The sequence below is a fragment of the Taeniopygia guttata genome, chromosome Z, assembly GCF_048771995.1.
Source record: "Taeniopygia guttata chromosome Z, bTaeGut7.mat, whole genome shotgun sequence".
Lineage (NCBI taxonomy): Eukaryota > Metazoa > Chordata > Aves > Passeriformes > Estrildidae > Taeniopygia > Taeniopygia guttata.
In genome coordinates, this window is record NC_133063.1 from 26,362,411 (window position 1) to 26,387,424 (window position 25,014).

A 25,014-nucleotide genomic window follows, 5' to 3' on the forward strand; every position below is an offset into this window, starting at 1 on the left:
TTTCTGAAAATCTCGGTTAGCAAGCCGGGAATTAGCTAGCTTAGTAAACCGGTACCTGTGAAACAGGACCTTGAAGTTATGTCCAGCTCTCCTCCGGCGACCTTCCTAAAATGTGCTTCGCTGAAGCTGGGACTGGCAGGGACGGAGAGCAGGAGCCCGAGCGGCCGCTGCCAGAGCTCTACCCGACCCTTCCCAGCGCCTTGCAGACCCGTAGGACTGAAAGTCCCTTGTTATAGAGTGCTTCACCGACGCTGAAGATGGTGTCACGGTTGCAAAGGTGATAAGTGGTTTAGAAGCTACGCGGAGGGTTCACACGCGCAGCCGGCCCTGAGCTCAAAGACCAGGCAGTGTTTTTCGGGGAAAGCAGCCCTGCCGCTGGCTCGGGCATCGCAGCCTGGAGCTGCCTAGCGCAGCCCAGCAGAGGCTGCCCCGCACGGCCGCCGCCGGACTCCCGCAGCTGCCCACACCCTGCGAGGCCCCGACGGGGCGGGGTGCCGAGACGGGAGGGATGTCGTCAGCAGGGTGCCCGATACAAGCTGGCAGACGGCGAAGGCGACCCCGTGGGACGTGGCTTTAACACGCATTCCCTTTGTTGTTTCCTTCCAGGAGCTACAACTCGATTTTCACACCTGCGAGGACGCGCCCTCCGAGCCGGCGGGCAAGCAGCTGTCCGAGGTTCGCCCCGGAGCGCACCCTTCCCGGCGGCTAGGTGGCATTCCCTTTCCAAAAAAAAAAAAAAAAAAAAAAGAAAAGGGAAGAGGGCGGCAAGAAAGGGAGGAAGGGGTATAAGGGAATGAGGGAAAGGTAAGGGGAAGAAGGAGTAGGAGGGGAGGACGGGAAAAGAGAGGGGGAGAGGAAAGTGAGGAAGAGGGAAAGAAGGGAAAGCGGACAGAATGGGGCAAGCGTGAGGAGCTTTATTATATCTTTGGAGTGGCGGATGGGCAGCCTCTTTTTAGGGATGCATGGGGAGGCGCTGAAGGGAAAAGAAGTTAAGGATCGTGATCGGCCGTCTGCTCGCAGGAATCCAGGCGGGCGGAGCGAGCGGGCCGGCTGCTGGAATGCCTCCTGGAGCGGGCGCGGGGATGCGGGGAGCGGCCCGAGCTGTGGCGCGTCACTCGGTCCGTCCTGAAGCACCATTGCCCCGGCTTCTGCGCCTCACCGGAGGGTACTGGGACAGCGCAGCGGGGCAGCCCCGGAGACAGCGCCGGGGGCGCCGCCGGGACCTCAAGCCCGGTCCCGTGCGACAAGAGCAAATCCCGGGAGCTGGTGGCGGTGTGGAGAAGCTACAACAACTTAGGATAGGTGGCCTGGGGGTGGCGCGGCTTTGCATTTTGCGTCCCCCGCCGGACTTTACTTGCATTGCCAGCCGTGCAGTCATAGCAACGGAGTCATCCTGCGGGTTGCTATGGGTTATTTTTAATATCCATAATTTATAAAAAAAAAAAAAAAACAAACACCACATACAAAACAAACACTACTACCACCACCACAAAAAGCAGACACCTCGGGAAGTTCAGAGGCTCCTGATGCGGGTGTTTCGCGGGATGTGCCATCGGAGGTGAGCTCACCAACCGGGCCTGGTGCGTTGCGAGGGAAAAGGGGATAACGAAACGGAGAATAAAAGGGGATACAAAAATGAAGAATAAAAGGAGAGGAAAAAAAAAAAAACCCCAACAACAACAGCAAAACAACACGCAGTCGCGGCTGCGGGGACTGTTCGCGGGGCGGGGCGGGGCGGGGCGGGCACGGCGGGGCGGGGCGGGGCGGGGCGGGCACGGCGGGGCGGGCACGGCGGGGCGGCGGAAGCGGGCGGGCGGGCGCTTCCTGCGGGCGGGCGCGGCCGCGGACACGTGCGGAGCGATGGCGCGGGAGGGCGCGGGGTTGTTCGCCGCGTTCCGGGTGCTCGGCCGCTTCAGCGGGCACGTCCCGCACGTCCTGCGCTATCACGGCCGCCACCGCGAATTCTACCTGGCCGCCGCCGTCGGGCGCAGCGTCCACACCTACAATGTGAGTACGCGGCGGCCCGGTCCCCGCTCCTTTTTCCTGGCCTCCTTCCCGCTCGCACCGGCCGTGGGGAGGCCGGGGCCGTGCAGGGAGATCCGCCTCTTCCTCCCTTCCTTCTCCGCCCTCGCCGTCCTGATGCGGGAGCGTATGCGGGGCTGCGGCGCCCCGGAGCCGCTCCTCTGCAGCCGGCGGTGACCGGGAGGGAGGGAGGGAAAGAGGGATGCTGCCGGCTGAACAAGCCGGGAATGAGCTTGTTCAGCCATGTGAGCAGCGCTAGCCGATACGGCACAACCCATCCGCCGGGAGTGCCCAGGCACTGAAGCTTTTCTTTCATTATAAGATCAGTTTAAGCTTACCTGCTCTGGTTTAGCGTTTGAGGGTTGCGTTTTAGGGGCGGAGGGCAGTCAGATCCTATTAGAACTCCTGTATGAAAATGGGTAAGCATAGTTGAGTTCAGCAAGATGAAAGCCTGTGATACGGACTCGGATTTTGCAGTGTGGAATCATAAACCCCTTAAGGTGTATGGCTTTTAAGGAGATCCCAGACCAACCTCCCCTGCCAAACCAGGGTCACCTAGGGCAGGTTACAAGAGGAACGTGTCTAGGTGGGTTTGGAACGCCTCCAAAGAGGGAGACTCAGTGACTTCCCTGGGTTCAGTCAAAGCATTTTCACGGTACAGGAAACACTGAGCTGAGTACAGTGAGCGCCTGAGTGCAGACATCAGGGATATTCCTGTGCTTCTGTGGCAGCTTTTAGCGTTCACTCCTGGCTGTTTTCTTCACAGCCTTTGAAGCAGAGTAGTGATCATCACTGGGCAGAGATGCTTAGATGCTTGCAACTAAAGCAGAATCTCTGGGAACAGAGATAAAATTAGAATATGCGGTGGTTGTAGTGAAAATAAGGTAGGAGCAGAGATTGTGGGGAAACAAAGTTACCCAAGCTCCTCAGGGTGTCTTAACATGTCTTTGGTTTCCTGTGAATTAGGGTAAAATATGTCAGGAAGCACAACTTACTACTGGTGAGTCTTTTGGCAAATGCATTGTCCCATTCCTTTTGACCTACTGTCTGTGTGTTTTTCTGTAGACAGTGTTCTAAACTGGGATGAATAATCTTCCTGGTTTGTGAAGTATCAAATTCATTGTTTGATCTAGGTTAATTCCTAGAGTTTTAAATTTTTTTTATACCTAATTTGTTGCAACCAATCACTAAAAATGTCTTTTTTTCCATTTTCATTGCAGCTGAAGAAACTTGGTATTGTTGCTGTGAGTAAGTACTCATAAATTGTTCATTCCTCTTATTTTGTGGGTGTTTTTATTAAACATGTCCAACATCTGCACTTCATTTTCAACTAAAAACAAGAAAATAAATTATGCTTACTAATACTTACACTTAATATATTAAAAGGATCTCAGAAATCTAAAATACCAGTTTGAAAATAAGACTGCTGTTGAAACTGGAATTTAGTTTTATTAGAAAACTAAATTAAAACTAAATATTTTGAACTTTCCGTCCTTACCATCTTGTTCTTCCAAAAAACACCTCTAAGCCATAAGGATTGCACAGTGAATAAAGCTCAATTGTTAATTTATTGAATTAATTTCAGATCCCTTTTTTGGTTGTTTTTGTGATTATTAGAAGACTATTTTAGGAGGAAAATAACTACATTAAGAAAATAAATGCAGATGCCTTCAGGGAGTGTTAAAAGTTGATTGTACTGGTGCATACAAAGGATATGAATTGATGGCTTGACGTTTACTTGGCCTTTGGTGGCAGAGAACTCTGGGTGTCAGCAGCAGGGCCGATGTTCTTCAGCACCATCCCCAGTAGCCTGGGTGAGGCAGTGTGCACTGCTAGGATAAGCTTGCAGAGGATGCTGTTTTTGGAGGAGTAATGGCAAAGTTTCAGTCCAGGGAGCTTGTAGCAAAACACGAAGCCTGGGTCAACAGGAGCCTTGCAAAGTCCGGCGAGGACAAGTGCAGAATCCTGCTGCACCTGGGACAGAGCAAGCTGGGAACTGACTCCTCATGGCATCCTGCTGGGGAGAAGGTGGGCTGTGCTGGTGCCAGGCTGAATGTTGACCAAAAACACGGTAACTGTGAGTAAGGCAGGCTGTGTATTGGGCCTCCCTCCAGCAGATCAGGCAAAGCTGTTCTTCCCCTGCACCTCATGCTGGTGGGGCCATGCCTGGACTGCAGAACTCTGTTATTGTGGTCCTGTCCCTTCCACAGCTCCTCTTTCTCCCTCAGGAGGCATGCTGAGGAGCAGGAGAATGCTGCGGCCTACAGCAAGCAGTATGAAAAGAGACATTGGGGGAAATGGATCCTCTTAGTGCTAAGAAGGGCAAGATTCAGAGTGGCCCAGAGGGTGTCTGAAGGACAGCAGGATGGTGAGGCTGGTTTGTGCTGATGGTGGTAGTGGTAGACAGAGCAGCAAGGCGCAGCTCCCACAGATTGCAGCCTGAGAGGGTCACAGTGGAGAGCAGAAAAATGTCCTGAGGGGGTAACTGTGGTACAGTGTAGACCTTGAGGAGAACTTGTTCTTCAGAAGTGCTCAAGACTCAGCTGGGCACAGCTGCAGCTAACCCAGTCTAGTACTGGTGATAAACTTTGTGACAATCTGGTGGCATTTCCAAAGATCCCTTTCACTTGACACTTACATGATTCAGAGGGATGCACTCTGTCTTGAAAACTAGGGGCTTTACTTCTGTCTACTTTTGTTTTGTAAAAACAAAAATTTTAGAGAGCTGTCATATACAAAGTATTTTCTATTAATAGAACATCTGTAAATTTGAGAATGAATGTCACAAACAGGACTAGATTTAGATTATCAGCTACGCATTTTTAAAGTGGTAAACATTAATTTTGTTTTCATCTTGCAAAATCACAAAAGCATTGCATATTCTGTTCTACAGTAGGCTGCATCTTCTTACATTTGTAATCATCTAAGCTTTTTGAGAAATTGGGATATTTACGTACAAAACTGTGATTGAAAAGAAATGAATGCTATGCTTCTATTCTTATGGTGCTGTTGATGCTTTGAACTTCTTAATTTGGGTCTGCCTAAAACTGTCTTAGCCTAAGCAGCCTTACATACAGCTCCTGTGGAGTACCAGATGTCTGTAACCTGGTTGTGAGCCTAAGTCACTTCAGAGGTGCTGTGGAAAGATATGTTCAAACAAATGAAACCTCACAGAGTGCAACCTTCTTTTATGTTCGTATTTTAGTTCTTCCTTGTGAAGCTGTGCTGCAGTACAGTAGAGAGTGCAGTTTTCTTCATGCCTGCTAACAATTCACAGTACAAAACACCTTTGTGGGAAAGGCTGCTGTGTGACCATGCTAGTTTGTATCATAGGTGTGCTCCCAGTGATTTTTGACCTGGTGTTTCTCTGCAGAAGTATAAAGTGCTTTGGTAATTTACATTTTTATATTTCCTTGGATTGAGAGTATTATTCCCTATAGTATTTTTTTTTTTTAATTTTTCTACTATTTGGGACCACATCAGTAATTTCTCAGTGTGGTCTGGAACTTGATTCTTTTACCTTTGGGCTAGTCAAGTAACTGTCCCGATATTAGATATTCTTTCTGACCCAATTATGAGGTAGGGAACGAGGAATGAGATGTGTTCTTAGAGCATTAAATTTTCAGTGTGATCAAGAGATAGGTGCAGGAGTGGGTCACTGACTCCCAGGCCTGCAGAATAACTTAACCTAATAAGCATTGCTAATGCTGAGACTTTGATTTATCATCTGTGTTTTCAGCCCTCACAAAGCGAGCATGTACCTTTCCTTATAGAGATAGCTCACTAATATTAAGTGTTTCTCAAAATAACCACCTTATGTTCTACCAATCTTATGTTACTTATGGTGTTGTTACTGGTGTAATGTTTTGTAGTAATATTTGCATTCTTCTGAAATGTGCACATTTCTCTAAAATTCAACATGATGTTTGAACAGAAGTCTTTTTTTGTGGGTCACCATGCCAAAGAAATACACTGTCAAGCTTTCTCTCTTACTAGGAACCTGAAACTCATTTAACTTTACTTTTGTTTGATCAACAGGTAACACTTTGCCACAAGACATCACATGTTTGGCAGCAGATCGCATGCTGATATTTGCTTCATATGACAACATTCTCCATGCTCTTGCAAGGAACAAAGAGGTTTCTATTAACTTACTTATTACTCAGTAGTACAAAACAGTTGTGTAGTGTCTGTGGTATCAAGGAAGTTAATTTTCTATGCATGCCTATTTTTGTAGCTGTGTGGTACCTTCAGTTTTAGGGAAACAAGCCATAAAATGAGGAGTAAAAAGCTTAAACTGGAAGAATGTAAAAGCAAATTAAATCATGCTGAACTGTGTTTTGCATATTAATTAGAATAATTAAGTAGCTGTGTAAAGATTTAAAAAATCATTAATTCACGTAAGCTAAATTAATTGGAAATAAATAATTAAAAATACTTAGATAGCATACTTTTTGCAAACAGTTTTAAATATCAGATATAATTATCTCTCTTGAATTTCAAGTTGTGTGGCCTTTCCATGAATTTTATTTGAACTTGCTGCTGACATCTGTTAGGTGTCCTCAGGTATTATGTTAACGTGATACTCTACCTTAAAAGCTTATTAGAAGCATTTCTATTTTGAAATTATAGGTGGTTCATACCTATGAAGGCCACAAGGCAAAGATACACCTTCTACAGCCTTTTGGTGATCATGTCATCTCTGTGGATGTTGATAATGTTCTTATTGTTTGGAATATACAGTCAGAAGGTGAGAGATTTTATTTTTGGTGCTGCTTTATAGGATAGCACTGTTAGACATTCAGTAATTTAAGAAAAGGGGTTTTTTTTAAATGCACACATTCAGAAGTTTATTCTAAAAAAAGAAAATCCTTAAATGATTGTGCTACTTGGTGATCTGAAGTCCTAATCCTGCAGTAATGTTTCATGAATGGATACTGTACCATGTACAGAGGCCCAGTAAGATTCTATGTAGGTGTAAAAGAGAGAATGATTATATGAAAATTACATTTTAGTGTTCCATTTTTTTGTAAAGGCTGTGATAGAGCAGCTTTGGAATTATTTCTAATTTTTGTAATTCTGTGATATCTCCCAGACTGGGTATGATTAAATTCTAATGAATAATCTTTTTATGCGTGTCAGCATCTTCTCATGCCATTGTCAAGTACTTTGTGAAATTGTACTTCAATGACCCAAACATTTTTCATTAGAGGGCATTCATTGGTGTGACCAGTGTTATTCTCTGTGTGCTGGTTGTCAAAAGTGTCTGTAACCGGACTTTAGAGATTTGGAGTTGCTATAGCAAACAAAAGGCATGCTGCTCAGATGGGGTGTTTTGCTCAGGCAAAGCAGGAATCCCTCAGAAGGATATAAATCAGATAAAGATATGGTGTTGCGCGTGTTGTTGTACTGGATAGACTTTCAGGGAAAAGATACACCTTCAAGCCAACAGATTTTTACGTTGTACAGAAGTTTAGCCTCTTCTGTTACACATTAGCTAATCCTTTAATGTAAGAATAAACCATAGCAGGATTTGAAGAGTTAAAGCTCTATCCTGCTTTTTACATTTGCAAAGGGATGGCAAACCTGCAGATTTGTAGGGGTAGCTACACTAACACTTTTTCTTGCTGTTTTTGCAGAAGAATATCTTCGGATAGATTTTGATAAAGCCACATTTGCAGTTTCTGCACTTCTGCATCCCAGCACCTATCTGAATAAAATTCTCCTTGGGAGTGAACAAGGAACCTTGCAGCTTTGGAATATAAGATCCAAGTAAGATTCTTGCTACTTTGGCTATGCTTCAAGTAGTTTGATAGGCAGCAAATGATACTGTTAAGTATGGAATCTTTTACTGTGTGTTGGCATGGGTTTTCAGTTGATATATTTCCAGGAACAAGGAATGCTGCTGCTTCCTGAATGGTGATGCCTTTCAGGTTGCATGTTGCAAGAGTAATCTCCTTGCAAAATGTCAGGGGTTGTTCAGGAATTTTTTTTTTTTTTTTTTAATTTCTTGGAATCACATAGCTTTCACATGAAAGCCATTGAAATAGTAGTGAAAACATGTTCAGGCTTCCTCCCTCGCATATTCCAAGCTTGACTTTTTTGGTTGTTGTGGGTCCAAGGAATTGCTGGCAGGTAGAGTGGAGTTAATTACTAGCATTTGAGCCTTAGACTCAGGTAAGAGATGCATGGACATGCAGTTGTCTCTGAGCATGTCCCAGTAGATCGTCACGCATAACGTCAGTATTTCATTCCTACCATGAGCAGCTGAGCTTCACTGCATGTTAATGTTCATACTGCAAATACATGTCAAGTCAGTGTGTCATTCTCCTAACTCAGCTTGCCATGATATCATAGATACTTCTTTTGTTTCATGCGTTCATGGCATGTAGTTATGTCACTGTTGTGGTATTAGTACACAATACTGCTTTTTCAATAAAATTTAGCCATAAGTTTTATTTTTAACTTTACTTCTTAGTATCACTGGGATTTTTTTGCCTTTTATATGAGTTGTAAGAACAGAAAGCTGATGTACTTTCCTGTATGATTACACATAAAGCAACCACTGTGTCATGGAAAATCCCCAAGGGTTAACTGATTTATGAGTTTTTTATGTTTATTTTACAGCAAACTCCTTTACTCATTTCCAGGATGGGGCTTAGCAGTCACAACTCTTCAACAAGTTAGTATTTTTTTGTTATCTTTTATTTTCATAATGTAGCTTGTCAAGAGCAGCAGGCAAAATACTGTTTAAAATGACATCAGTAAAGATGGCGTACATTCTCCCAGGTAATTGTTGTAATCCTCTCTTGACTGAAGGTTTGTTGCTCTTCCTCTTTTCCTAGTTCTGTTGCACTTAACATCTTAACTGTTTTGTTTTCATCACATCCATAGTCTTCACTGAATGATGTCATGAAATCACAGAATTTTCATGATGCATGTGTATGATGAAGACTTGTAGTTTTTTGCTAAGTTTGTTTTACTTCAGACTTTTACTTTACTTTGATAAAATGTAGATTTTGTTGATTCAGTAAAAAATTTTTGTATCTAAAAGTAAATTAAAACTTAGCCATAGCATTGATGACAGCTGTGAAAATGGTCAGCATTGTCTAGGGTAAAACTTATGAATATGTGTGGGAGAGTGGCAGGGTGTATGATGGTCTTCCAGAGCTGCTAGACATTGAAAGTGGTCTGTTTTACAAAGGATTTCCAGCTTCTGGAAACAGAATTTTTTCATTTCTTGCAGGCTCCAGCAGTGGATGTTGTTGCTGTCGGCCTTGTATCTGGTCATATCATTGTACATAATATTAAGTTTGATGAAACTCTGATGAAATTTCAACAGGACTGGGGTCCCATCACAGCAGTATCTTTTCGTACTGGTAAGTCCTAGTGTTTTTAGTAAAAATTTGTATGAAAGCACTAACGCTATTGAAATGGAGGAGAACAGTTTGTGATAAAACATTTCAGAACCAAATTTGGCCTGACAGTTTCAATTTTCAAAGGCTGAAGGTAATCTAGAAAAGGTAGTAATAAGTCCAATCATGTATTTTCATCATGCTAGCTGTTTTATAGCATTTTCTTGTGTTATTGCACAGAAAGTGACATACAGTATACTTGAAAAGAAAACTTTATTTACAGCGTGACAAGAGCTAACACAGTACACAATTGTCAGAGATATTGTAATCAGTACATCCTGCTTTAATGTCCAAAGCCGCTGCTCAGCAGTGTCTTTCCCCTCCCAGACAACGTTAGAATGTTAGTAGTTGGGTGAATACTGAATGGATGTTACAGGGAAATCTTGTATTTATAGCTTTTTCTTGTCTAACGAACATGTCCTAATTGTTAAAACTAGTTACTTTAGTGTTGATCCTGCCTACAGAGCTGTTGATACTGAATCTAATCTTTCATTTGAATAATCTTGTGAATCTTAACAGAATATAGATTGAGTGCAGATCATGTTGAGGAGGAATGCTACTGGAGAAAATGGTGGAAAGACTTGTGAGAAGTAGAAAGAGTATTTTGTGTCAACATAAAATGTCTTTTCAAGAAAAATCTCTAGCTCTGATTGCTGGATTTAGAGAGTTTATGATATGAAAAAGTTGTATTTTTTTTAATCAGTGAAATTTTTTTCCTTTTCTGATAGACATCCTACAATATTTCTGTTAAAATCTACATTATTTCTAGCATCAACTTGACATTTTTTTCCTTGTGGTTATAGACTTTTCTAGCATCAGTTTTAAGATGTGACAAGACAGTAGGGATGAGCTGAATGGCGATAAGGAAACCTTTTGAACTATTTTTTTTTTTTTTTGAGCAGATGGACACCCAGTAATGGCAGCTGGTAGCCCAGTTGGACACATTGCTTTGTGGGATCTAGAAGAGAAGAAACTGATGTGTCAGATGCAAGATGCCCATTCCACAGCAATAGCTGGCATGACATTTGTCCCTGGAGAGCCACTCCTTATAACTAATGGTGCTGATAATGCTCTACGGGTGAGTTACAATTGCTGCTGGTCTCTAAAACCAATGCAACAAAACTCAAATTGCTGGTCTCAGTTGAACTGTAGTGAACTGTAAAGATTTGCTGTTTTGTTGCCATTGTTTCATTCACTGCTTTGTAGTACCCTTGAATAACAAAGCTTTGGGTCCACTTTTCCGGAACCACACTTTATATCCCAGTATTCTCTTAAATCTTGATCCATTTTGATAATGTTTTGGATCATAAGCAGTTGCTGTTGATAAAGTCCCTCTTGCTGCATGTCCTCTGATGTCACTAGGCTTTGGTGGAAGGGCAGAATGAACACCAGGAAACAAATAAGGTGATGTGATGGCAACTTCCAAAGTTTTAGTTAGGGTTAAGGCTGAAGGCCAGTGTGTGAAGTTGGCTGCACCAGCTCCCAGATAAACGTGTTCTGCTGACAATAGGTGCAATTACTGACGAGGCACTGTTTATCAGCCTCGTTTTTTGTGCTTATTTTGGGGTGCAGGTTTGGATTTTTGATGGGCCTGGTGGTACAGGTCGCGTATTGAGAAGCCGAATGGGACATAGCGCACCACCAACAAAAATCAGATATCATGGACAAAATGGAGAGCAAATTCTCAGTGCAGGTATGAATCTCCATTCTTCTTCAGTCTGATATCTTGTTGTGATGAAATGTGCAGAGCTAAGAGTCTTTGTTTTATTAATGCATTATATTTCAAGTGTTGTATAATGTGTTCATGAAACATAATAAGTAGCTAACATAAACAGTGTAATCTATTACTGTATCAAAGTGTTTGACTAGAATTTTCCTACTCTAGTAGGAAACTAGTGTTTCCCTAGAGTAACATATCAGCAAGCTGAAGAGTACTTGAAAGCAGAAGTGCAAAGGAGCTGCTCTTATCATCCATATTTACATATTTGATTAATAAAAATGGTTTTGTTATCTTCTGAGCAAGTATTAGATGGTCAGAATGAAATCTGTAACAACTCGAAAAATTTGGTTGTGGCAGGGGAAAAATAAGCAACATAATGCATTTAGTACCTGATTTTTAGTAACTGCTTTTTACACTGGTTTGGTCAAGCCTTGTGGCTTGCATTGTCTTTGTAATATATTACAGCTTATGTGTGTCTGTAATATGTATTTTCAAGGTTGCTTTTTACTGAGATACTAATCTAAAAGTGTAAGAAGTGCATAAGTGGCTACCCTTCTCTAGAAACTAGCATATTTGAAAGGACTTCTTAGGAGAGTGAAGTGCTAGAGCAGACCATGTTTGACCCCAGACCACTTAGGTGATAGGGTGATAGAGACTTGCCACTTAGTCTCTAATTACTCCTAACTAATTAATTGTCTGTATGGGCTACTTTTGAAAACATTACACTACCTGTACTAAAATCTTCCTGGTCATCCAACTAGTGACTCACATTCATTAAATGAGTTATTGTCTGTATTTCGGCTCACACCAGACAAACCACAGTCTCAATCAAATGTTGCTTAACAAATCTTCACATTTACTTTTGCAGTGGAGAGGGCACAAACAACATTTACAATGAAAAGGGTCTTAGCCTTTGAGATCTGATGTGTCTGCAGTGCAGAGAGACTAACATTGTACACTTCTTTCTTTAACACTGGTAAAACTTTGTGCAGCAGAAGTGAATTAGGGTTGCCTTTCATGGGCTACTGGTTTCCACAGAAGACACGTCCCCTCAAATTAACTTCATAAAATTTCATTAATGTCATGGACATTACAGAGTCAGAGGAATTGAAATGGAAAAGATGCCTGTGAAGAGCAGTCATTCTGATAATGTATGGGGCAGAGTTGTAGGAATTGGTTGTAGGCCCTAGAAAATTAGGCTCTATTAGTTCTGCTACTTAGAGTGTATCTGTATTTATTCTTGGACCAGAATTTTTCATAAATACTTTATTACAGTGTTTGAAATTGATTATTGCTTACCTTTTACTTTTCTTGCTCAAATAGCAAATGAGTAAAGTTGATTTTTGTCATTCACTGCTCTGTGCTAATACTTTCTTAGGTCAAGATGGAACATTGCGATCTTTTTCAACAGTGCATGAAAAGTTCAATAAAAGTTTAGGACGTGGTAAGTGTTTCAGTCAAAGTACAAACACTGGTGAAAAGAAGGCCCAAAAAGCATTTACGTAAACATTAGACAGGCCTTATTTTCACTTCAACTGTTCTATAAAACCTAATCACCTCAGTTATTCTGCAAACTCAGTCCTTCCTGCAGTAAGTGTACTCTCATATTTGATTATACTTTAAAAAAGAGATTTCTGATCCTGGCAGTGTATGTTAATTCACTGTGGGAAACACTGTGCATGGTTTTGTATTAAAAATGTGTAAAACAGTAGCTGACATTTCAGCATATGTAATTGCAACTTTTTACCCTGTTTCTATTCTGTTCAATTGACTAAATTATTAGCTAATTCATATTTCTTGGCTTGAGTTCCTTTGATTCATTGTAGTGTTTGACTTAAACATATCTTGCACATCATGACATGGTTAAGGAACGCTTTTGTTTGGGAGAGCAAGGATCAGAAAGACTAAAATAATTCAGATACTTAGTTTTAAGTATCTGTCCATGTTGTTATATATGTATTTGGACCTGTTTGAAAAGATGCATAAAAATGAATTTGGGCATAAATTTGAAATTCAAGATTTTTTGGCTACTGAATGGTCTGGGTGCTAGTTATTGCTTTATGTAGTCATGTCTATGGGACCATGTTTTTAGCTGTGATGGGGAACCTTTGCCTCAGGATTTCAGCACAAGATCCTAGAACAGCTGTGAATGTAAAAGGCTGGTGATTTGCTCAGCATTGCATGAATTTTAACAGAAACTATTAGTGTTCTTAGCTCTACGAACCTGGGGAACAGGGATGTGTATATTTAAGCCAGATGTTTCTCAATTTAGAAGGAGCTTTGCATTTTGTTAACAGTCCCTTTTAAACCATTATTCTCAGTTCTGACAATGAGGCTGAGACCCTTCATGTCTATTTTTTAGGTTCGATTAATAAAAAGAAATCAAAAAAGAAAGGCCTTAAGTTGGATACGATGGCACTTCCACCAATTACAGCCTTTGCTTCAGGTGAGTGGTCTTTGACATAGGTTGCAAACTAAACATGAATATATTATCTTCATGTATTAATGTAATTTTTAACCTTAAAAACACTATTGTTTTGGAAGCACGTGCTGTATCTAGATTATTCTGTGGCCTTTCATGAGCTAGTGAGTGACAGTTAAAAATTGCATTTGACTTGGAAAACTGTTCCAATATCTCAAAAAGAGCATTTATTTTTTTAAATATCATGATCAGGCTCTTGGCTTGAAATCTCCTGCATGAGAACCGAAATCTACAGATGTACATATTCCAGGTGCAGAACCAGAGGCTAGGTGGAGGATGATCTTTGTCAGCTGAGGAAGTTTTAGTTACACTTACAGTTGATTTTGAGTCCTCAGTACACTTATTTTAGTCATTTTTTAAAGCTGAATTTCAAATAATCCATTCATTTGTAATTCAGTATGCAAATAATGAATCTAACTTCTTTTGGCAGTTTTATTATTTTGCTTCATGAAAATGGTGCTTCTTTGAATTAATGACCTCTTCAGACTTGAAATCTCTTTCGTCAAAAGTGTAGCTATTTTCTCTTCTGAGGATGTTTTATTGTTTCCTGTGTTGAAAGATCTGGATTTACAATTTTTGTTATTAACATTTTATTTGCATTACACATGTGCAACTGTTTGCCCAGTGGTATTTCTGAATGCTAGTCTTTTGAGTGTGCAGCAAAACCACAAAATATGACTGTTCTGTCTAAAGGTACTTTAAAATATCAGGAGAGCTGAAGTTTGACTTTAGAATTACTGTTTCTACAGTAATTACTCTGTTACCTTGCAGAAGTGGCACATCAGAGTGACTGGGATGGTATTGTTGCCTGCCATCAGGGATATATAACCTGTACAACCTGGAACTACCAGAAAACCTCCATGGGAGCTCACAAACTGAGGCCAGAAGAATTTAGCAAACGCAAACCTATTGACATATACGCAACAGTAAGTTTACTTAGGATAAGATTTCTTCAGATTTACACTATATGCTATTTTGATTCCTGTTGGTACAGAAATAATGCTTAGAATGAAAAAGCACTGTGTCCAGTGAGCTGGTTTGTAATGCTTATGGACTTGTGAAAAGCTGTTTTTTTTCCCTAAACATTCAGGTTAGGTGCACTGACTTTTGACTCGGAGAGGTGGTTGGTGTTTACCTTTGGTCTGTCACAGCAGTGTAGATTTGTCTGTATGCCTATGCTGATTAACTTACTACGAGAATGCAGATTGCTGAAGATTCTGGGCTTTTTTTGGCCGTACAGGGGAGTGTATTTCCAAATTGCAAGAAGGATATTACTTCAGAAATCCTTTACAGCTTGAGCTGGATACAATGACATTGTGTCGAAGACACAGTGATGGCGATACAAATGTTTGCTGAATTTTACAGGCTTTTTAAAGCTGGTAGCTGCTGTGGCACACCTTATTTGCTAAGGGTTCATACAACTCCTGTGTCTTGGTTTTTTGACATTATGCTTAGTAGTTAGGTGTTAGATAAATTTAATTGTAAATATTCAGTTTTCTTTTGACTACTGGATTCTTTGGACTGTATCTTTCCAAAGACATCTAGACCATTGTTTCTTTGGTTTTTTTTCCTATTTAAACTCTCTGTGACCTCACCCTAATTTGGGCTGGTATTGGTAACATAGGCATTGAAAGAGGCATGCAGTTGCCACTCTTACAGTTTGTCTTAAGGACTGAATTTGTGGCAATCTTTATTATTTCATTTACAGTGCTGATATTACTACCTATGACTTCTGTTGAATCCCTAAGCTAGGATTTCATTATCTTTCACAACCATGCATTGCCATATTTATTACATGTTGATTCTTTGTTCATTTTGAGAGCTTCTGCCTCTGCTTTCTTGAGATGTAATTTATTTGTTCTGTGCAGGTTTCCTCACAAAACGTTTTAGTGTTTTATATTCTCGATATGCTACATGTACCTTCTAACAACTTTCCTAATTGACAGACACCTAAAGAATGGTTTTTATAGTTGCTTTGTGTTGTTGATTGATTTTTTTGTCTGTTTATTCCCTTGAAAGGCAGTTGACATCACCTCGTGTGGTAACTTTGCTGTAATTGGGATGTCAACTGGACGGGTGGATGTGTATAACATGCAGTCTGGCATTCACAGAGGCCGTTATGGCAAAGAAACAGGTAAGAGCTCCTAGGCTTCCTAAATACTGGCACTTAACAGAACAGCAGTCACCTTGTGTTCTGTCATCATGAAAATTCAGTGTAGATTCTGAGTTGAATTTGGGATGCATTTCAGTTTTTCTGATTATGCTACCCTGTCTTATCTTGCAATCAGAAACCTGCCTTGAGGGACAGGATCCTTGATAACTTTTACAGCTCTGATGTTAGCATATCCTTGGTTTTATTTAAAACAAAATTGTCAGTTACCACAATGATTAGCACTTAAATGAGATGCTCTGGCCTCCACTCTTTTTGAGATAGTCACATTTCCAGTATTTGGCTTTTTGTTTTATAGGGTTCCGTCTCCTAGATAAATTTTCCCATCTGTTTCGTGCCCCCTGCTTAGAAATTAAAAGAAAATTGAAGCCCTAAGCAACTCCAGCTCTTTGCATATGATGTTATTTTTAATTACCCAGCTGCAAGTTTAGGATGTAATATGACAGTACCCTCACATTTCCTTTTAGAGTTGCGTACATATGTATTTCATGCATATATATATTTTATGTATATTTCATATGCTTTCATACATGTTTTTTTGGCACTCATGATCTGATTTTTTTTTGTTGTAGAAACAAGGAAAGAGTCCTGTTGAGTCCTTAAGACTTGCTAGATTTATAAAAGCCATCTAGCTCAGCAAACATGAACTGGTCTCTTTATAAAATCATTGGTTGATAGTGGGAAGAATTTTCCACTTTTGCTTACCAGCCAGTAGCCCTAGGTATAGATTAAGAGATAAAATTGATCCAAAACCAGAGGAGCTATGTCTTGTCTTTACACTGCAGTGTGAAGTAGCTTTGGAAAACTCCCAGACTTTGTGCCTGAAGTTGTACATTTTGTCTGGAGTGGTAGGTCCTTTTGGAGGCGTTTCTTAAGTGATTCAAAAAGTCTCTCAAATCTCACAATCACAAAAATTTCCCCAAACTGAAAGCAGAAATAAGAGCTAACACTCAGCTTCAATTGCACTTCTTACTTGTGTTCTAGGTGTTTACTTGAAATCAATTTGGTTTCTGTAGAGATAAAAAAAAAACCTTAAAATGCTGGAGCATCTTGTCAAGTGGCTTTCAAATTGTCATATGCTGATCATTCGTTGTAGTCAGGCAAAGATAAACAAAATAGTGTTTGGCATTCAGCTGATTTCTGTGCTAATTCTGAAATAGTACTCTATTTTCTCTTGTTTTGCAGCACATGAAGGGGCTATTAGAGGGGTAGCAGTGGATGGATTGAACCAGCTGGTAATCACAGCTGGTAGTGAAGGATTAATTAAATTTTGGAAATTCAAAATGAAAGATCTGGTTTATTCCACTGAACTTTCTTCTTCTCCAAGTGGAATTCTGCTTCACAGAGACAGGTAAGAAACTGAAGTTATTTCATGTGTACATTGTTTTGGTGAACACACTTATATAGAATGGCAATCAGTATTCTTAATTAGAATATATTAGAATTTAGACTTCTAATGCTTGGAAATACAACTGACTAGTAGAAGAGGATGGCAGGACATTTTATTAGACTTATATAATATAAGACTTGTTACTTTTAGGATAAAAGATACCTGGAGCAGTGTTAGGATGTTATTATTTTTTTGTCTCTTGAGTATTCCCTCTCATGTGTGTTGATGTTTCTTGGCAGTGGTATTCTTGGAATTGCCTTTGATGACTTCACTATTAGTGTTTTGGATATAGAAACCAGGAAGATTGTCAGGACATTCTCAGGACACCATGGACAGATTAATGATATGGTAATTGTTAACTCATTTCCTGTAACAAGTGCCATACACAGATACCTAACATATTTTACAGATGGTGGATTTCTCTGTATGTATTAAATCATTGGGTATTATGTTCACTCTGTGAACAATAAAGCTGTAGTTCAGCTCCACAGCAGTTTTAGCCACATTAGTTTGGAAATGTAAAGTGGTCAAATTGCCATCTATTTTTGAATGTCCTTTGTGATTTAAGTATAACTTTTAACTATAACGACAAGCTGATTTGGGAATCAAACAAAACAAAGCACTTGGAATAATGAAACTGCATTGAGGAGCAAAATTGTGCCAAAATCTCAGCTGTGTATATAAAAAATATGAGCAAACTGGAAACATCTGAGATTATGCAGCACATCGATAATTCCTTATTTACATCTTATGTAATAGTTCATTGTAGTGTTCATTGAAATAGTTTTTAGTTTCAAATTTATTTATAAATGCTACTAAAATAGTACTTACTTGAGTTACTCAACTTTAGGCTTAGAAGTAGGTTTCCAACATGAACATAAAAGTGAGGACTGAAGTGCTTTGACTAACAGTGAGATACATCTTGTGTTTTATGTTTGAGCCTATTCTTAAGAAACTTCTGGTTCTGTTCTTTCTTCACTTCCAGTAGTGTTACTGTCAGTTTTGGTTCATGGCCATACCATTTCACCAGGGTTTTAGGGAGCTGTCTAATCTTGGCAAGGCTTCCTGTGGGGACTGGCTTACTGGTTGTGCCATTAAATTGACTGTTTTATTTTAGACTTTCAGTCCTGATGGTCGTTGGCTGATAACTTCATCAATGGACTGTTCCATTAAGACTTGGGACCTTCCTTCTGGCTGGTGAGTCAATTTAAAAGCATACAGCAGAAAAAATAATCCCCTTTCTGATAAATGGCAGAAAGCTTTCTGGCTTGATTATCTGTCACCAGATGTGACAGTCAAATTTGCACATGATATAAAAACTCTGCCCACTATTTTAGTTGTGTCCAGTGCTAGAAGTGCATGTCTTTTTCTGAGTCTATGGAATAACACTGTCCTGAAGATCCTGAACTCCAGTTGATGCTGCCTGGAGTTTCCATGAGTGAGTGAATGAGTGTGAATTTGTTCTTTGTCTGGAAGCAGCGCTGTAATCTAAAGGGCGAGACATTGCTTAAGGTGAACTGCACTGCGATATGCTGAAGTGTTCATAGGATCAAAGAGTGGTTGGAGTTGGAAGCAAAGATCTAGTCCAGCTGTCTTGATGAGGAAAGGAACTTTTCTTACTAGATCAGGTTACTCAGAGCCCCAGCTTGGCCTTGAACACCTCCAGGGTTGGGCCATGCACTACTTGTTTATGCAACCTGTTCCAGTGCCTCAACCACCCTCATCAAAAGAAAATTCTGCCCTATATCTGATCTGAACCCATGGCGTTTCATGACCCTTGCTCTGTCACCAGGCCCTGTTAAAAAGTCTCTGAGTCTTTCTTGTGAGCTGTCTTTAAGTATTGAAGGGCCACGAGGTTGTCTCCCCCAGAGCCTTCTGTTCTCCTGGGTGGAGAACACCACAGCTCTCTCATTTTCCTCATAGGAAATGTGTTCCAGGCCTTGAGTCATTTTACTGGAGCTGCTGTAACTTCATGTGTCTTGTGCCGGGGGCCCAAGAGTTGGATGCTGTACTCCAGCTGGTTTTGTAAAGAGAAGCCTGTTTTCACTTACATTAATTTTAACAACACAGCACAGCTTTGCATCGGTTATATTTTTCATTTGTTTGTACTTGCAACTGCCAAAAATACTCTCTTGTGATCCATGATGAGTAGTCTTCTCCCAGAATAAAGTTTGGCTGAGAAGTAGGCAAGTACACACAAGAAGTTCAGGAGCCCAGGAAAAAAAAAAAATGACTGAGAAGTAACTTTGCGTTCTGCCAGTGCATTCTTTCAGCTGCACATCAGACAGATTTTTTTTTTTTTTTTTTTTTTTTTAAAAATTTAAGGCGGATCTGATTGAAATGAAACTGAAAGGTTTCATTTTGGTTGATTATTTTTGTTGACACAGTTTGGTAAATAATTTTGTATGCTCTAAAAGTTCTCATTTTACTGCCAGAAGTGCATTGCATCTTAGCAAACAATTGACCTGTTCTTGCGTGGTGAGAGCCACTAGTGTAAAATAGGACAGGATGGATATGAAGTGTCTTCTTTCCAGTCTAGATGGAAAGGAAATTAGCACTCTGGTCCTCATCTTTTTTAACACTCTTTGCCTTGCAAAGTAATATGCCTACAAAAAATTGCAGCATTAACTAGTGTCAGTTTCTTCTGTTTTTAATTTCTTCAATAACATAATACTTTATGATAAGAATCTATTTATAATGTTTTTTTAAAAGCAGTCTGACAGTAGTTCTCTTTTATGTGTAAAAAAAATTGAATATTTTCTCTCCTGTCTCTGAAATTCGGGTCAACCTGAAATCTCGGCAGATAAATGACAAACCCTGGTTTTAAATGTAATTATGTTAAATTATTCTGACAGTATGTAAAGGCAAGGTTTTCCCTTAGGCAGATGAGTGTATTGAAAAGGAGAACAGCTTTTATAAAAGGCTTGGTGCTTGCTTTACCTCTGTGGCTGATAAATAGAGAAAACATCTCATGAACTGTGTGTTCCAAAGCCTCAGCTTTGATATTGTTCCTTTAAAAAGATGGAGAACATGTTTCTAGAATCCAATATTACAAAAATTACCAACTGACTTGAATAAATGACTTTAATAACCCTAACATCTATTAACTGGACATCTGTTTTTACTTGGGAGTGGTGTTTAACTGTCCATATGCAATGCATTGTAGGTCTTCCTAGTGCAGAGGGCTTTTTTAAAACTGGGAAAAAATTATGACTTTGTGTAAAGAAAGTTACAAGCAGGAGCCCAGGCATTATGCATATATTTCTTTCTGCTGTGCAGCTTGCATAGACAAATTGAGGAATCAGGGGTATGAGCTGACTGTTCATGGATGAAGCACTCGAGAGAAAATAGCATAGGAGACCTGTTAAATGTAAGCACAACATGATACTTTCCATTGTCACAGTTTTGCAGTTAGGCAGGAAGCATAAAGGTAGATGCCTTCAGCTCCAAAGCAGGATTCATTTCATTTTTTGAGTAAAAAATACAAGTATGTCTTATTTTCTGTAGTAGATTGATCCCTCCTTCCCTCAAGCCTGGAGTTTTAATCATGATTTAAGTTCAGTAAGTAGAAAAACTTAATTTATTATTAAATTTGGTTTGGAGCTCTTTGTGGTTGATTTATTGAACATAATTTCTCAGTTACAGGTAAGGATTGTCCCTAAATCCATAAAAAGATGTATTTGAAACTAAGAGAAAGTATCTAGGGTAAATTTTTCTCTCCATTGTGCACTGTGTACAAAATGTATCTGATATAAGTTTGGGATTTATGGGTTTAGTATTTATATATTTTATATTGAAAGCGATGAATGCTTTTTCTCTTACCTGAGATTTGCAGCATCTGTCTAAGAACATGCACAGGGAGTAAAATACTCCAGGGGAAAAAGGCTTTTATTTTTGACATGCTCTTTCAAACCATCACAGTAGTGCTCAGCAACTAAGAAAATACACGCCCACAAGATTTTATGTTTTAAACTTCTGTGTTGCATCAATATTTTTTTCTGTGGTTAGTGAGCAGAACAGGGCTGTAGAGCTGTAAACAAGAACAAAGTATTCATACTCTTCATTTGTTCTTTTTGTTTCTCTTGGTGAACTAGTTGTCAAATTAAACTTTAACTTAAAATTTGAAGTAACTGAAATTTGTATTTCAGCAAGAGACAAGCAATGCTGTCAACCTGAGCTTGAGTGGAAGTCTGCTACAAAGTGCATCATGCAGAACTCAAATGTTTCATTGTTTAAATACTTGCATAATAACATCTTACTCTAATGTTATTATGGTTGTATTTTAACTTTGTTTTACATGGTATTCTTTCAATTTTCTGCAATCATGAAAAAAATTACAAAGGAATGGTTTATGAAGCTGAAGATATGGTAATGCTAAATGTATTGCAGATAATCAAACTTCACATTGTACAGTTCATATTTTACTTTAGAAACACTATGTACTAACCAGGTGCAGATGAAGTATGCTGAGAGCAGTCATTGTCAGTTTGAGCAAGTAGGGCTAAATGGAAATACAGAATTTATGGCCAGTAAAAGGCTTGTGTTAGGCATAAGGAGTTGAGTGCTTCATCGCATATTCTCCAGGGTGCAGATGTCTAAGGAGGTGCCAGCTTTATCTGATTTTAGAGCATTTTGTAGAGACAAGGGGTTTGTTGCGCACTGCTGTTCACTTGCTTTGTTTATATAATATATTTGGATGTTTCTAGTATCCTGGTTTGTGTCCATACTTCTAGTGGCCTGTTTGCATTCAGCTGTAATTCAGATGTGTGCAGATAAACAAGCTTTTCTTGTTGGTAATTTCTTTGTTTTTGTTTTTTTTTTTCTTCTCCATAGTCTCATAGATTGTTTTTTGGTCGACTCTGCAGCTGTGAGCCTTACTATGTCCCCTACAGGAGATTTTCTGGCTTCAGCACATGTGGATGATCTTGGAATTTATTTGTGGTGAGTATGTAATCTGTTTCTACTCAGAATTTAGGATGGGACAGAGATCTTTTAATCACCTTTATTGCAAATTGAGAATTACCCTGTTAAATATCATCTCCAGTGTTTTGTGTTCTCTGGTTCTAATTAGGACAGGTGTTCTGTATTGCTCTGATTCCTAAGTCATGAAATTTCCACAGTTAAATTACTTATTCAGATATTTTAAATTATCTCCTTTTTCTAAATGTTTCTTACTCTTAAGAGTTCCTGTTATGCCATTCATAAAGTTTTTCCTAGATTCCATTTCCCCCTCTGCTTTGAAATGTCTTTGTTCAAATAGTGCTTCTTTCTGAAGTGCCTTTTCTGAGCAGCATACAAAAGTTGTGTTTATTTCCCTTTATTAGTGATAAATGAGCACAGAAGTAAAATGTGATTTCGTTCAGTTTCCTCCTGACACAGCTTTAAGGCAAATGACTGTTCAGATCCAGTACTGAAGTAACACACTGTTAAAATGGCTTGGGTCTTTTTCCCATTATTCCAGGTTATATATGTTGACTGTAGTTTTGTCTGAGGAGTGTTCAGTTGTTAGGCCTTCCTGTGGTTAAGTAAAAGTGCTTCCTTGTGAATAACAGCAGATGTTTTTACCGAGCCCTGGTTTATATTGACAAAAGAAGCAACTTGCCAGAATTATTTTTGTGCATGTTTCAAACCTGAAGAAAATTTGCTAAGAGTATTACCCTAAAATCCTGTGAAAGCAGGATGAATCATTTATAATTGCATAATATGTTGTGCATAATGTGTTCAGCCTGGAGAAAGCTCTGGGGAGACCTTGGAGCCCCTTCCAATGCCTAAGGGGGCTCCAGGAGAGCTGGGGAGGGGCTTTGGGCAAAGGTCTGGAGTGAAGGAAAAGGGGGAACGGCTTCAAACTTAAGAAGATAGATTTAGATTACACATTGGAAAGAAATGCTTGATATTGAGGGTTGTGTAACACAGGTAAATATTCTTTTTGGCCATCAGGACCAGGACAATTAATGCCCCTCTCCTGGGCACTGATGAAGTCACACTTCAAATTCTGTGCTTAGTTCTGGGCCCCTCACTTCAAGAAGAACATTGAGGTCCTGCAGCCTATTATTGTTACGTTCTTGGCAATAATGCTTGAACATAACATTTGTATTTCAGATGTTCAGGTGAGTCTATTGCCGCACTTCATTTCCTGCTTTATCTGGTAGATGAGGAGAGCTAATCCTGGATAGAGTCTGGTGAATTGCCATACTGCGGCAGTATTAGACTGTGGTGTAAATTATGTCTGAAGTACTTGTTCCCATTCATCTGGAGAAGGCTTTTAAAATGCCTGTCTTATTTTTTTCAGGTCAAACCGTTCTTTGTATTCACTTGTGTCATTAAGGCCCCTTCCTGCAGATTATGAACCATCTTTGGTGACACTCCCCAGCACCTGCCCCATGCAAGGTAATCCTCAGATGAAAGTGTATTTTATTTTTCCCTTGCAGTTTGTTCCCCTGCCTCTATGCCACAGGTTCATTTTGATTTTCTTGCTGGCAAGAGGGTTCAGATGACCTGGTATGTGCCTGTGCCCAGTGAAAAAAAGGCCTAAGTGGAATTTTTTGCTAAATTAATAGAAGTGATTTTGCATCAGAAGTCCTCTAGATGGGGATCACGTCTGCCCAAGTTTGGAGTGCCTACATTTGCATCTCCATTTGGAGGAGAAGCACGCCTAGCTGTTGGCCACTAGAACATACCTCATGGGGGTGGCTGCTTTAGCAAGCACATGCTTGCTATACATACTTAAATAAGGGAGATAGGAATTCATCCCGGAACTTTGAATGTTTTTTGTCCTGGTTCCAGCTGAAAGCTTTAATCCACTTTGTGTCTTCAGGAAATGTAAAGTTCCAGTTTAGATGCTAAGGGCTCTTAATAGGTTACATTCCTTTGTTGTTTCAGGCTTGTCTATTAGATTCATTGTTTTAGCCAGGTAATGTTTTGCAAAAAGAAAGGAAAGTAGACATGTTTGGTCAAGACCACACAGGAAATAATGAGGAAACCTAATGACATTATAACTTTTCTTATGGGATGTTGTGCTTTATTGTTGAGATTTTTTTCATTTTTCTGTGCCACTTCAGTCATACCTGTGAAGAGGTTGTAATGAGGTAGTGAATATGCAAGGTGCAAGCATCTAAATGCAAGGATTTGACAGCTTTATAATGTTGAATTACAATTACTGTGTATAATTTATTTAGAAAGAGCAACTGTAAAAAATTTTATTTTCTTTAATAAATTTATAAACTGCTTTTATATAACTTCAATCAAAGTGGACAAATCTTATCAGTTATTAAAATTTGTTTATTAAATTTGACATCTTAGCTATAATATTTTAAAATTATTTAATGTTTCATAAGGCTAATACAGATTGTTTCTGTAGCTTTTTAGCTCAATGTTATGTTAACAACTAGGTGTATAACTATTATGCATTTGTTACTCAAAAATTGCAAAAATATAAAAGTGTTGGACTTGGTTTTTTAAAAATTAATGTGGAGTATGAATGGTCATAAAAGATATCTGTTTCTACAAGATGTGGATGTGTCAGGAGATGAAGAGCCATGTGATGAAATGATAGAATATATCTCACCTGAGCAACTGGGCGAGCAGCTGGTGACCCTTTCCTTATTACCGGAATCAAGGTGGAAAAATCTCCTCAACCTTGATATTATCAAGGTACTGAAACTGTGCAAAAAATAGCATACATCCATATATTTGCCCTATTTCTATGAAATGCATTACGTATTAATGAAATTTGATCCTGCTTTTCAGATATTTTTCAAGATTTTGCATTAGAAGTCTATGTGGGGCTTTTCTCAGTCCCTGGGATTTGGGAGAGGG

The 25,014-nt window shown here is 39.7% G+C and overlaps 1 protein-coding gene across 3 annotated transcripts in view; it reads left to right on the forward strand.

Moving 5' to 3' along the window:
• The first annotated feature begins 1,788 nt into the window (after positions 1-1,788).
• The window catches only part of WDR36 (WD repeat domain 36), a 31,245-nt gene continuing 8,019 nt past the window's right edge, over positions 1,789-25,014 (forward strand). The window contains exons 1-19 of one of the 3 annotated variants that reach the window (XM_072921864.1): positions 1,789-2,007; positions 3,243-3,270; positions 6,061-6,161; positions 6,655-6,772; positions 7,662-7,794; positions 8,650-8,704; positions 9,269-9,401; positions 10,337-10,515; positions 11,010-11,130; positions 12,536-12,601; positions 13,520-13,603; positions 14,411-14,565; positions 15,659-15,773; positions 16,995-17,160; positions 17,439-17,547; positions 18,317-18,396; positions 22,033-22,140; positions 23,489-23,586; positions 24,707-24,849. In XM_072921864.1, the coding sequence (XP_072777965.1) occupies positions 1,861-2,007; positions 3,243-3,270; positions 6,061-6,161; positions 6,655-6,772; positions 7,662-7,794; positions 8,650-8,704; positions 9,269-9,401; positions 10,337-10,515; positions 11,010-11,130; positions 12,536-12,601; positions 13,520-13,603; positions 14,411-14,565; positions 15,659-15,773; positions 16,995-17,160; positions 17,439-17,547; positions 18,317-18,396; positions 22,033-22,140; positions 23,489-23,586; positions 24,707-24,849 (2,139 nt within the window). In that variant the 5' untranslated portion in view covers positions 1,789-1,860. The remainder of the gene's footprint in view (positions 2,008-3,242; positions 3,271-6,060; positions 6,162-6,654; positions 6,773-7,661; positions 7,795-8,649; positions 8,705-9,268; positions 9,402-10,336; positions 10,516-11,009; positions 11,131-12,535; positions 12,602-13,519; positions 13,604-14,410; positions 14,566-15,658; positions 15,774-16,994; positions 17,161-17,438; positions 17,548-18,316; positions 18,397-22,032; positions 22,141-23,488; positions 23,587-24,706; positions 24,850-25,014) is intronic. The other 2 variants (XM_072921863.1, XM_030257711.4) reach the window with 2 other exon arrangements.